Source organism: Lathamus discolor, chromosome 4 (assembly GCF_037157495.1).
Source record: "Lathamus discolor isolate bLatDis1 chromosome 4, bLatDis1.hap1, whole genome shotgun sequence".
In the NCBI taxonomy this organism is placed as follows: Eukaryota; Metazoa; Chordata; class Aves; order Psittaciformes; family Psittacidae; genus Lathamus; species Lathamus discolor.
In genome coordinates this window covers 29,099,873-29,113,334 of record NC_088887.1, presented here as the reverse complement: position 1 = coordinate 29,113,334, position 13,462 = coordinate 29,099,873, and the positions used below count along the sequence as shown (strand labels likewise).

Genomic DNA, 13,462 nt, shown 5'->3' with positions numbered 1-13,462 from the left:
TAAATAACATATATTTATCAGTAAAGCTATAAATAACATATAAATTTATTCATACAGCTATAAATAATATAAAATATATTAATAAAGCTATAAATACCACACAAATTTATAAATACAGCTATCAATAACATCAATATATAAAGCTATAAACATACTAATTTATTAATAAAGCTATAAATAACATATATTTATCAGTAAAGCTATAAATAACCTATACATTTATTCATACAGCTATAAATAATATAAAATATATTAATAAAGCTATAAATACCACACAAATCTATAAATACAGCTCTCAATAACATCAATATATAAAGCTATAAACATACTAATTTATTAATAAAGCTATAAATAACATATATTTATCAGTAAAGCTATAAATAACATATAAATTTATTAATACAGCTATAAATAATATAAAATATATTAATAAAGCTATAAATACCACACAAATCTATAAATACAGCTATCAATAACATCAATATCTAAAGCTATAAACATACTAATTTATTTATAAAGCTATAAATAACATGTATTTATCAGTAAAGCTATAAATAACCTATAAATTTATTAATACAGCTATAAATAATATAAAATATATAATAAAGCTATAAATACCACACAAATTTATAAATACAGCTATCAATAACATACAAAATTTATGAAGAAAGCTGTAAATAAAACATAAATTTATCAATAAAGCTATAAATACCATACAAATTTATGAATAAAGCTATAAACACCACACAAATTTAGGAATAAAGCTATAAACACCACACAAATTTATGAATAAAGCTATCAATAACACCTAAATTGATGAATAAAGCTATCAATAACACACAAGCTGATGACTAAAGCCATCAGTAACACACAAATTGATGACTAAAGCTATCAGCAACTTCAATGTCCGGAAACAGAAGAGGCGTGACGCTGAACCCAGGCCCCAGTTCCGTGCCCAGCGCTGCTGCCGCACTCGCAGGAGGGAACCAGCCGGCAGCTGCTCCACGTGTTCACCGCTCCTCACTCCGCTGTCTTCGTCCAGAAGCAGCCCCGCTTACAGGCTCCACCTTCCGGCTCGTGGGGGTCTAGGAAGCAAACGACACCCAGGAAGCATCAGGCCTTGCCTACGGCTCACCTGGCAGCACGCACAGCAACTGTGCTGCCATCGGGGACAGTCCGACCTGGCCAAAGGCGGCCTGCCACTTGGGAATCTTGAGGGTGCTTTTCTCCTGTGTTTCAGCACACGTACCAGCAGGCTGCTCTGAAACGTCTTTAGTGAGCTGAGCCAGAAAGGCTGGACTCGTGCACTCACTTCGGCAGCGTGCGGGGCTTTTCCCCTCTTACTTCAAGGGTCACCTCATTGATCAGTGCTCCCTTTGTGGCACTCTCACCCTCCAGCAAGCATACCCGCAGCCTGCATCTCAGTGTTGTGCACTGTGCCGTGCAGGGCTCTGACCCAACTCCCGCAGCTTCAGCTTTTACTGACTGATAGAATTTATTCCCTTCTCCCCCCAGGAGTCCTCAGCACCAGCTTATCCATAGAAGCCTGTCGGGAAGTACGCTAAGAGCCTGTACGAGTGTAATGGTTGAACTGAAGGCCCAGTGAGGTACTTACACTGCAGACAGTAACTCAGCTCTTGTGATCTCCCCTTCCTGGAAGAGTTTCAGAGCAGCTGTCTTGGCCACCTCTAACAAACGGAGGATCTCTTACCAGGGACTTACCCTGCTGTGAGCTCTGTCTTCTCTTCCTGCACTGATGTTTTGCAGGGGATCCTGGCTCTTCTGCAGCATTCTTCGCCGCCTCGGTTCCTGATGGCAGCTCTCTCTCTTCCGCCAGAGATCCACATTCTACACTCGCATTCTCCTTTGAAAAAACACACCAAAAATGAAATAAACCCAAAGATCACGCGATAGTTTCCCTCGGAGTTTTACCTCCATTTAGCCCTTACGTGCTCTGCACTGAACAGTGCTTCCACAACAGCCATTTCGGACTGGTGAGCTAGGGTGTGATCCAGTCCTTCTCCCCGTTCTTCAGGGGCTCCCTGTGTGGTCACAGAGTCTTGCGCCGTTTCAGCAGCAGCGGCGCTTTCTATGGCCGCATTGAGGTAGCTTTCGAGCAGCTCTCCATCCCAGCTTTCCGCAGGCTCCGGTGTCACTACATCAGCGCTGCGTGATGCACACATCTCATTGAAAATCTCCAACACATCTTCGTAGCTGAATTCCGGCAACTTCTCCTCGCCCTCAGATGCATGATGTGCCCCATCAGAGGGCGGGCATTCAGCTGCAGAAGGTGGCTGCACGTCAGGACTCTGCGAGAAACAAAATACAGGGAATTGCTAGATCCAAAAATCACAACTATTTTCAGTCAGGGCTGACGGATTTTACTGCTGCTGAGGACCGTGCAAGTGCTTACTGATGATGAGGACACAAGCAGGGCAGGAAGACCAATGCTGCAGCTGGCTGCATCCCTCAGCAGGACCTCGGGGAAGTGTCTGCCCCAGAGCACACACGAGGTAAACTGATTCTTGGCCAGAGCTCAGTGAGATCCACAGCCAAAGCACTGTCTTCTGTACCACCTGCACAGCCCCTGCCACCCTGCTCCCGGAGAAGTGATCGAGGCTACACTAAGGCTCGGAAATCTCAAGCCCCTTTGATCCCTTCTGCACACTGCTCCTGTTGTCCTGCTCAGAGGCAGCCAGGCACTGACCTGGCACCACTGGCTTACACCCGTGCTTGCCTTTGGGCTACTCACACACAGGGGACCTTCCACCAACCTCTGCCCAGATGCAGCAGCACCTTTTGACTGGCAGTTCCCTGGCTGCGGCTGCACAATCCAAGCAACCGCTAACCAGGAAGCGGTTAACCAGGAAGCTACCAGGCCACTTACTGGTTAAGTAACCAGTCCATCTCTTCTGACTCCATGGGACTTGCTTCTCCAAGGAAGACCCTTTTGACCGTGTATTTCTATTACCTTTCAATCTAGACACACCACCACCCCCTGACGACTCCTTTGGGACCATGTGCTATCCCAGACACTGATCTCAGGCTTCTGACATCGGAACTGACGTGACTGTGACTTCCCATCACTCACACTGATCCTCATGTGCTGGAGGGAAAAGCAGCTCACAATGGAAGTGAGAGGACAAAGATGCACCGTGTGGAAAACAAACACCAGCCTATCGATGGCACGACTGGCTGTTGGCTATTTCTAGCCTCACAGCAACGTTACCCTGGCCATAACCTCCCCAGGTCGGGTAAGCTCATATTAAAATAGAAAAACACACAAAAAGTTCAAACGGTCGGTATTTGCAAGACAAGAAACTGGACGATCAGGCTTGCACAGGTCAACCCTTTTTCAGCACACACCAGCAGAGCTTGCTTTGCTTATCCCCTGCTTTGCTTATCCCCTGTGAGGAAAAAAAGCATCTCCATGCTGCTGGACCGCGAAAGGAAGCCCTGGCATTTTTACTGAGGTTCTTTTGCTACTGGATAAGCCAGGCCACCCAATGAGGGGCAATTTCCACCAGAATTCTAGAAAGCCTTGACAGGAAGCACTGGAGCTCTCCTAGATAGGGTATCTCTGAGCTGGGGCCAATTCCAAAAGTCAGCTTGGTTCTTCTCATGCATCCAATGAAACTCAGGACTGCCACAAGCTGTCTGGGGCACAGAAGTGGAGCTGATTCCCAGTATCATAACATTAAAGAATCCCATTTTGTGCAGGCAAGGGCTTTCTTCAAAGACAAACGGAGACTCAGGAAGTAAAGCGAATTATGGTGAAGTCAATCATAACACTTTTATGGGAAAAAACCCTCCGCCGATGAGGACACCCACTATGCCGCTGCCCTGAAACCTTACCTGCATTACAGCACTGCCCCTTTCATGTTTCAAAGCGGTGCTTTGAAATGGGCATTGGCAAACCACGTTACTTTCCCTTTCTAAAGCAGATCCAGTCCCAAAGTCCTCTCCTTCCTGCTGCAAGCCCAGAACCCTGCGGTCCATGCACGGGGTCTCCTCCCTTCCCCCTGCTCTCTGTGCGCTGCACTCACCTGCACAAAGCCGCAGTCGGTGGACGCCGCAGCCGCAGCTCTGGCGCTGACAGTCAGAGGCCCTCCCTGGGCAGGGGGCAAACACTGCAGGGTGCCTGCAAAATTCAAACACAGGGATCAGATGCCAGAACCGGTGCCCAGTGTGCACGGTTCTGTTGCTTACTTGCATTAAACACTGCAGTAACGACTCCGTAAGATAACTTCCTGAATGGGATTATGACCTCCCCACTGACTGAGAGACTGAGCTCTCCACCTTAAAACATATTTCTTCTGAAGTATGGAGACACAAATCAAACATACGTGTTGTAGAATTAACCAACACACACACACACAGAAACTTCGTATTCACTCTTCTCTATCTAAATACCACCTTTTTGATATGGCTGTGTGTGACTTGAGACGGCCACGTGATCAGACCCGTTTCTTTGCCATGCCTGGCACCTCCGCGGGATTCCTCACGAGACAGTTGCACCGATAACCGATATGGATTTGAGTACCTAAACCTAGTGCCCTTTGTCATACGAAATCTGTGAACTCTTGTCCAGTTTGGAGCAACATACACAAGAGCTAAACAACATGGAGCGAGCTAGTGGACATCCTTCCACAGCAGCACGAGGCACGTGTCTGACTCCTGTTACTTCAAAAGCTCATTCTCAGCAACCTTACTTAGGATGAAATCTGGGCATCTTTCAGAAGAACAGTCTGTGACCTGCAAACATATTACAGTTCCGCGCAGTGCCAAAAATCTAAGGATACCTGGGCTTCACTCCCTGGGAACGCCGAAGGATGTGGACAAACCCAAGAAATCCACCAAAGAAACTTAAAGGGCTACTGTAAAAGCAGTGCAAGAGAGCAAAGGAGAGATGGGCTGTAACCTGCTGGAGTCATCCTAAGGAAACAAGCACGCAGTACAAAGAGCCTAGTTTCTAAGAGAGGAAAAGGAAGAACCCAAAGGGAAAAAGTGCTTGTGAAACAGGAGGCAAGTGTAAAACATGATGTCCAGACCACAGGCTGTAAGAAGCTACAAGTAAAGTAGAAATTGCACAACTCTTGCACTTTGTAGAGCTTATAGCGGAAGCAACTCGTGAATCAAACGCGCTGTAATGCCTGTACATCCAGGGGAGGAGAACAAACATAACTGTGTAGCAGCCCAGACTGGTGACCAGTTCTGAACGGGTCTGAAGTGAAGAATGGTGCACAAAAAGAATGGTTTGCACTCACAACACCTTTTCTTGGGGGTTTTTGCCAGCTGCAGCAGTGCCTGATCTAACAGCAAGAAAAACTGCACCTGTGGAAGCCCCACTGATGGGCTCGGCCGGCAAAGGGAAAGGGGCCAATTCATTTGTAATACTTCAAGTCTTCCAGGTGAATGAAGATTCCACACCCACCTGCTTCACCCACACACTGTTGTCCTTCCCTGCTCATTGCAGAGAAGGCATTTCTAAGCTCTTCTGTCTCTGATACAGTTCATCTCATCAGAGCCAGAAGAAAGGAGCAGCTAAAGCACATTCTGTCCCCGGCTGGTAGCAAGTAACGGACAGGGAACACACTTCTCAGCGCAAGCACGCACGTCAGGTACACACACAGTGACAGAGCACTGGGGAAAACCATTTCATGCATCACTTTGCGGTAACTTCTCGAGCAGCAAGGGGAGAACTTTTGCCGTACGTGTTGGATCCGGGCCTGGCAAGCACTGCCCTGGAGACGCGCAGCTGCCGGGTTCTGGAAGGGAAGCAGCAGCTGGAGCCCCTCGCTGAAGCGGCAGAAGCGAGCACACGGTGTGGAGCGTGTACGTGACCTCGGTGGAACAGCGGTGGAGGACGGGAAAGGGAGCCCCTGGGCCTGGGAAAGCTGCGGAAGCCCCGTGCCCTGGCAGCGACCCAACGGAACCCTGCCACGGTCTGGAAGGGACTGGGCGCTGCTGGGAAGTCGCTGCCTGGAAAGCAGGGGGGTACAGGCAGGAGGCCGCTCTGTTGGAGTAGGGGAAGAAGCTGGGTGGACGGCAAGGTTGAGGAGCCTGTCCTGCAGTCACCAGTCCTGCAAAACAAAGGGAAACAAGGACTAAGGGAAGGAGTTTTCACTAGCCCTGAAAGGCAGGATGAGGAGCCAAGGCTCCACAACGTTCCCTGGGAAGACCACCTTTGCTCCAATGTTCTTAATCCAACTACAGGCTCTATTCTAACAGTAACTGCTGTAGCACTACCACCTGAACACACAGGAACATCAGTGCTGGGCCAACACACGGACATCTCTGGAGCATTCAGTCTCCTGAAGCCCTCAGGAGCAAGGGATCGCTGCCTAGAAATGTGCTATTATGAACCAAAACGGGCAGGAGCTGACTAAACGGGCACAAGTCATTTAGGAAGTGCTGCGCGTTACAGCAGGCAGCGAGTTGAAATAAAAGGGGAATCGTGAAGCACGGCTCTACCAAGCTCCAGTGATGACAGCACACGGGCAGCCAGGGCAAGGGCAACGTCCAAATCCTAAACGTGCCTCTGAGAGCCCTTGATCACAAGTCCGTCAGTTTGTCAAGGAAAACAAACCCAAAGCCAGCTTTTTTCAGGTAGCTCACCCGGTGCAGTTGAGTCTCAAAAAGCTCAGACTTTGCTGTTTTGTTACTCCCAAGACATTCCCTTTAATCTTCCCCGGTTTCCTCTCTCAGTCAGTTACTGTTTCACGAAGCGGTACCTGCCCTCACAGCGTTACCCATCGCTTCACGCAGATTTAACGACAGCTTTTGGAGCAACCCCTCAAGGAGCAGTAACGTTCACCTGGCAGGGCCGTGCCCGCTCCACAGAGACGGGGTGAGGGGGCTCTCACTGCAGCCCCCGACAGAGGCCGTCTTGCAGCCGAGGGGCAGACTGAAGCACACGCGAGCCCCGCTCCCCGTGCCTGCTGGCAGCACATCTCCCTGCGCCAACAGCAGCGGCTTTCCCGCAGCAAGGTCCGGCAGCCCTGCTCCCTGCGGGGGTGGCGCTCTACGAAGCCCCCAGCCCCCAGCGCTTCTCGGCCCGCAGCCCGGGGCCACCCCAGCTCACCGGGCCTGGCAGCCTCGCCGAGCGTCGAGGGCGGGCGCTGGGAGCGCTGGGGCGGGCGGCTGGGCAGCTCCGGGCCGGCCGCCAGCTTCGCCTTGTTGGCCCTCGTCAGGCGCTTGAGGCGCACGAGGAGCTCGGGGCGGTCGCGGCGGAAATGGGGGCTGTGGAAGTGCAGCAGCGGCCCGGCGGAGCCGCCGCCGTCGCCCCCCGCCGGGTCCCGCAGGGGCCCGGGCCCCGGCCCCAGCTTGCGGAACCCGTACAGGTTCAGCTGCCGGATGAAGCTGGCGAAGTTCCTGGTTTTGAAGAGGCCGGCGCCCAGCGCCGCCCCCTCGCCGGCCGGCTCCGCGCCCAGCAGCTCCCGCTCGAAGAGCCGCCGGTCGATGAGCAGCCCCTCGCCACGGGCATCCCAGCGCACGGAGCCGCAGCGCGGGCTGTTCACCAGCTGCCAGAGCTTGGCCGGGAAGTGGCTGGGGTTGACAGCGCCGGGCAGCCGCTGGCCCTCCATGGCGCTCCCCGACAACGGACGCCCCGGCCGCTCGCGCTCCACCGGCCGCCGGGCACCGCCCGGCCCCATCGGCCCGCGCCGGGGGAGCGACACCGGCCCGCGGCCGGCTTCAGCCCGCGCTGCCCGCTGGACATCAGCAGACCGCAGCGCTCCGACAGAACCAAAGCTGCTTTCTTCCCGAAGCAAAGCCAGACTCAACTCATGCTTTCCCTCTCCGGAAAACACAGCAGAGTGAACCCGGCTCCCTGCACACCTTCCCCTCCGAGCCCGACTGTCCCACAGCAATCAGCCGCTTCAGAGAACCTTCTGGTGCCTGCTAAGGGGAACAAAGCCCACTTGCGAGCGCACTGCTCCCACTCTTCTCACTGCTCATTCTGCAGCTGAAGACCACCACAAATAATCCAGTGGGCTTTATGAGCATTTACGGAAAAATCAACCGAATTCCTCCACATGGAGACCTCCGGAAAGGTGCCCCCAGCACGGTAATCCGCCCTTGCCTTGCCACCTTAAGCACCACTGCCGTACTGACCCTCTGCTGCATCACTCTGCTGGGCTGGAGCTCGGCTCCACAGTGCGAACATCCAGCCGCTGTTCCCAAGCACGTAGCGCCAGCACAGAACGCAGCTCCTGAGCAGCACCTACACAGGGAGACCGGCAGGACAATGCTCCCAACATGGGAATCCACTCTTGCTTAACCACATAGGATTGCATGTGTACTGCCTACATGGAGTGCTCTCTCAAGTGCCACAGAACCAAGCTCCGAAGTGTGACTGTCTAGATCCTGCTCCTAAGGCTAATGTTTCAGAAAAGAAAGAACTGCACGTGCTCCATACGGTCCGGAACAGTGCCCCCAGCATGGATATCCTCACTTACATACACACCTAAAACTCCATCCTAAAGCCTCACTGAACAGCACTCTCTGTTGATCCACTAAAACAGCTCTCAAAGTTTGAACGTCCAAATCCTGATGTGAAGAATATACTAAGAAACAGAAAGCTGGTGCTGGGCATCACGTAAACATGGTGCCTTCAGCAACAGTGACACCAACATGGCAATCCACCTTTGCTTAGCCACCTAAACCTACACCTCTGTCCGACCACACAGGGCAGCACTCTCAGACGCCCCATAAACCAGGCCCCTATGTGCGAGGTCTAGACCTTGCTCCTAAGCCTCATGTCTTAGGGCAGAAACGAGGAGCTAGGCATATCCTATGCATTGTGCCCTCTGGAACGGTGCTGCCAATATGGAAATTCTCACTTCCTTACCGACCTAAAACTGCATTTGTGTAAAGTCCATACACACTTCTTTTTTCCTCACAGGATTCTCTCCTTTTTCTCCCTCTCCCTCCAGCGTTGTTTGGGGATTTTTCCCTTTTTTTTTTTTTTTTTTTTTTTTTGGAGGTGGGCTGGGGTTTTTTTGCTGGTGTTTTGGGGTGAGTTGTTGTTGGTTTGTGTTGTTTTGTTTTTTTCTTTATTTGGATGGGGTTTTTAATTTTGCTGGAGCTTTTTCCATGGTGTTTTTTGTTGCATGCTCCCCCCCTTCCGCCCCCGCATTTTCCTCCCTCCCCGTTTCTCCCTCCCACTGTTTCCCCCCCAAGTCGGTAGGGTTCTTTTCCTATGGCTTCCCACACACACACTTCCCTCCCCACTTGTTTCCCCACCCATGTCTTCCCTTCTGGTTGGTGGGGGTTTTCCCCACACTTCCCCCCCTTCCACTTTTCTCCCTTGTGTGTGTGTCCCCCCTCCCTTTTTTCCCCCACCCTTTTTTTCCCATTGGTTGGCTGGTTTTTCCCCATGAGGATGAGGTTTTTTTGACACCCCCCTTTTTTTGCCCTCCCCCCACCCGCCAGGGGTTTCATTTGTTTTTTGGGGAAGTTGTTTTAATTGATGGTTTTGAGTGGGTTTTTATTTGCCTCCCCTTCCCCCCCCCCCTTTTTTTTGTCTGTATTTTTCTCCCCAGGTTGGTGTGGGGCTTTGGGTGCGGTTTTTGGTGGGTTGGGTTTGGTTTATTTTTTTCTTTTTTCCTGATTCCTCTTTTTTCCTGGATTTTTTTTCCGCAATTTTTTTGGTCCACATTTTTTAACCCCACAGCTCAAACACACACACACTTTTCCCCTGCCTCCACTTTTTTCTCTCTGCCCAGTTGGTGGGGTGTTTTTTTTTCCATTTTTTCCCCCCATCTTTTTCTCCTCTCTTCCACTTTCCCCGCCCCCCCACACTTTTCCTCCCCCACAAGATTGAGGTAGGATTAGGATCCCCTTCCAAGATTTTGAACAAAGGACTAAGGTCATGTGTCGTAAGTTTCAAAAAGGGACGTAAACAATTGATATCGCCTAAAAGCTTCTGAAAATCGTTTAAAGTACGCAAATTAGATACAGAAAGCGCTAATTTCTGAGGAATAAAACGTTTAGGATATAATTGAAATGCTAAATAGGTAAAAGGCTAGGTGCTTGCACCTTTTCTTGAGCTATTTTTAATCCATTGTTTACTAATTGGGTCTCTAAATGAGAATACGCTGAATTTAACAATTCAATATTGTCTGCCGCCAATAGAATATCATCCATATAATGAATGCATAAAAGAGAAGGAAATTGTTGTCTAGTTGTTTTGATACTATTGTGGACAAATTTTTGACATAAAGTTGGACTATTGGCCATTCCTTGAGGAAGCACTTTCCATTGATACCTTTCCATAGGTTCATTAAAATTAACTGATGGAAGACTAAAGGCAAAGCGATGTTTATCCGAAGGATCCAATCTAATGGTATAAAAACAATCCTTCAAATCTATAATTATCTTATCGTAATGCTGAGGGATAAACATTGGACTTGGTAGGCCAGGTTGTAAGGCCCCCATAGAATGCATAGTTTTATTTACTTCTCGGAGGTCTTGTAGCAACCTCCATTTTCCAGATTTCTTTTTGATAACAAAAATAGGGGAATTCCACGGGGATGTGGAGGGTTCAATATGTCCTAAAGAAAGCTGTTCTTGGACTAATTCCTTTGCTGCTTGAAGTTTAATCTCTGTTAATGGCCATTGGTCGACCCATACAGGATCATCAGATTTCCAGAGGATTTTATCAGCATACATTTTGAATTGTGCCTGCTGAAAGGGGTTCGAGCATTCCCTGGGAATGTTTCCCAAGCCCCTTCCCTAAGTATCCTTGTCTGCTCAAAATATTGGCAACTTGGGGGCTAGGACTATAAAGATAAGCTCCCATCTGAGACAGTACATCTCGTCCCCATAAGTTTAAAGGCAAGTTCTGAAGGACATAAGGTTGAATTGTTCCTTGATGCCCTTCCGAATCTTTCCAATGCAAAATAGCAGTGCTTTGAAGGGGGATGTCAGCAGTGCCTATTCCTTTCAATTGAGTTAAAGCTGGCTGTAAAGGCCAATTGTCAGGCCATTGATCATGGGACATTACAGTGACATCTGCCCCTGTGTCTAATAGGCCTATAAACTCCTTACCTTCTATTATAAGGCGGAGTTCAGGCCTGTCTTGGCCAATTGGCTGGACGAAATAGGCGTCAGAAGACCCAAATCCAGACGTTCCTCTGATTCTGGCATGAGAGTGACCCACTGATGACACAAACGGTAAGAGCAATAACTGGGCTATTTTTGTGCCTTCTACAAAATTGAAAATAGATGTTTCAGTATACATCATAACTTTCATTTCTCCACAATAGTCAGAATCAATTAGACCAGGTGCAATTCTCAGACCTTTCATGGTTAATCCACTTCTGCCCAAAATTAACCCACAAACTCCCTTTGGCAAGGGTCCATAGATACCAGTAGGTATTGCCTGTATTCCCATTTCTGGTGCTACTACGATGTGGGAGGAGGGACAGAGGTCCAATCCGGCACTCCCTGCTGTTGCTCTAATGAGTTGTGAAACGGATTTTTGTGAACTGGATAAACCCCCTGTTTTTGTTTAAACCCCCTGTTTAAACGCCCTCGATTCCCTTCAGCTCAGAGACTGGCATCAGCCTACCCACAGGAGGTGGCAGCGGCCGCCTCTGCCTCACTTGTGGCATTTTCTTCACTTCTTGCACTTCTCAGACCCTTTTCCTCTTTAATCTTGACGCGCACCTCCACACACACACTCTTCCTTGCTTTATTCCTCCATCCCCTACCGCAGCAGGAGCGAGGGGAACCCAGGGAGCAGCCGTGTGGTGCTTCGCTGCCCACCAAGGACAAAGGCACGCTCCCTCAGCTGCACGGCCCAGCTCTTCTGAAGCTGCTCCTGCTTTGAGCACGGAACCTTCTCCCAGTCTAACCCACCGCACTGAGCAAGGCACAGGCTGCTTTATTCCGAGCCTGCCTCGCAGAAATAGCTCCCAGTTTGCTGACAGCGACTGCCACGGGGAAAAACCCACCCGGTCCGGTCCCTGCACATCCACAGCCCGGGAGGCGGATCCGTGTGCGAGATCAACACCACAGGGAACTCCACCGGCCAGAGCCCCGCGCTATCCTGTGGGATACACGGCAGCGCCTTGCTCTGCAGCACCTGCGGCACCTCGCTGAAGCCTCGCACGGGCAGCGGGAGCGAGCGTCGCTTGTCCCAGGTACAGAACTGAAGTGTCCCGGGACCGCACCGCGGGCAGCCGCGCACACCCGGCAGCGTCCCTCGGGCAGGACAGGCGCTGCCGAGCCCCTGCCCCGCACCTCCCGGCCCCGGCACGCACACGCCCGGGCTGGCAGCGAGCCGCTTCCTCCGCGCTCTTTCCGCGCTCGCCTCACGGCCCCCGCGCTCCCTCCCCAGCGGCGGCGCGGCTCAGGCGGCCCCGCTGCGCGCGCAGGCGCCGGTCAGCGTCGCCCCGGCAACCCCGGCCCGCCGCGGCCAATGGCAGGCGTCCCTCGGCGACGCGGAGGGAACCGGCGGCCAATGGCCGTGCGCGGCGGAGAGGCCTGCGGGGCGCGGGCGACGCGGGCCGTGATGTGCCGGGACAGGAAGCTCGAGCTGCCCATGCCCTGCACAGGGAGCCCCCGGAGCGGAGCCACCAACGTGGCAATGCACCCTTGCTTAGCCACATACGAGTGCACCTGCGTCCTGCCTGTACGGAGTGCGCGCTCAGGCCCGTAGGAGCAAGCTCCGCAAGTGTGAATGTCCAGGTGCTGCTCCTACATCTAAGGTGTTAGTTCAGACCCAGATAGCTGGGCGTGTCCTGCACACAGCGCCCTCCAAAACAGTGCCGCCAACTTGGATATTCCCACTCACTTACACAGCTACAGGTCCATCTCTGTGAAGCCTCACAGGACACCGCTCTCCAGTAATGGAGACGGCAGCTCCCCAAGTGTGAATATCCAGATCCTGCTCCTGAGCCCCATGTGCTAGCACAGTAACAAACAGCTGGACATGTTATAAACAGTGTGTCCTGCGGAACAGTGCCAAGAACGTGGATATCCCCGCTTACTTACGCACCTAAAATCCTGTAAGGCCTCGCTGGACACCACACTCCAGTAGTCGAGACACCAGCTCCCTAAGTGCCAATGTCCAGAACCGGCTCCTAAGCCTCATTAATCTCCTAGGACAGAAACTAGGAGCTGGGCATGTCCAACATATGGTGCCTTCCAGAACAGCCCCTCCAACATGGATATTCTCACTTACTTAATGTAAAACTCCATCTCTCTAAAGCCTCATTGGACGCCAGTTTCTGGTGACCGAGACACCAGCTCCCTAAGGGCAAATGTCCAAACCCTTCTTCTGAGCCTCATGTGTTAGAACAGAAACCAGGAGCTGGACCCGTCCTTCACAGGGAGCCCTCTGGAACAGTGCCACCAACGTGGATATCCTCACTTACCCACCTAAATCTCCATCTCCGTAATGCCCCACTGGACACCACTGTCCAGTGACCGAGAAACGAGCTCCCAAAATGCC

The 13,462-nt window shown here is 51.2% G+C and overlaps 1 protein-coding gene across 1 annotated transcript; it reads right to left on the bottom strand.

The window, feature by feature from the left end:
- Window positions 1-1,010: 1,010 nt before the first annotated feature.
- On the bottom strand, window positions 1,011-7,655 carry LOC136013371 (heat shock factor protein 5-like). The gene is made up of 6 exons (XM_065677130.1): window positions 7,085-7,655; window positions 5,715-6,083; window positions 4,047-4,141; window positions 1,950-2,309; window positions 1,712-1,864; window positions 1,011-1,085 (listed from the first exon to the last, which is right to left on the bottom strand). The coding sequence occupies exons 1-6, from the start codon at window positions 7,653-7,655 to the stop codon at window positions 1,011-1,013; spliced, it is 1,623 nt and encodes a 540-aa protein (XP_065533202.1).
- Between the last annotated feature and the right edge of the window lie 5,807 nt (window positions 7,656-13,462).

Coding starts and splice junctions, on each gene's coding strand:
- LOC136013371 (XM_065677130.1), bottom strand. CDS start 7,655: ATGGGGCCGGGCGGTGCCCGGCGGCCGGTGGAGCGCGAGCGGCCGGGG. Junction 4,142..5,714: donor GCCAGGCCCGGATCCAACAC/GTACGGCAAAAG, acceptor TGAATTTTGCAG/GCACCCTGCAGTGTTTGCCC. Junction 1,865..1,949: donor CACTGTTCAGTGCAGAGCAC/GTAAGGGCTAAA, acceptor GTTTTTTCAAAG/GAGAATGCGAGTGTAGAATG.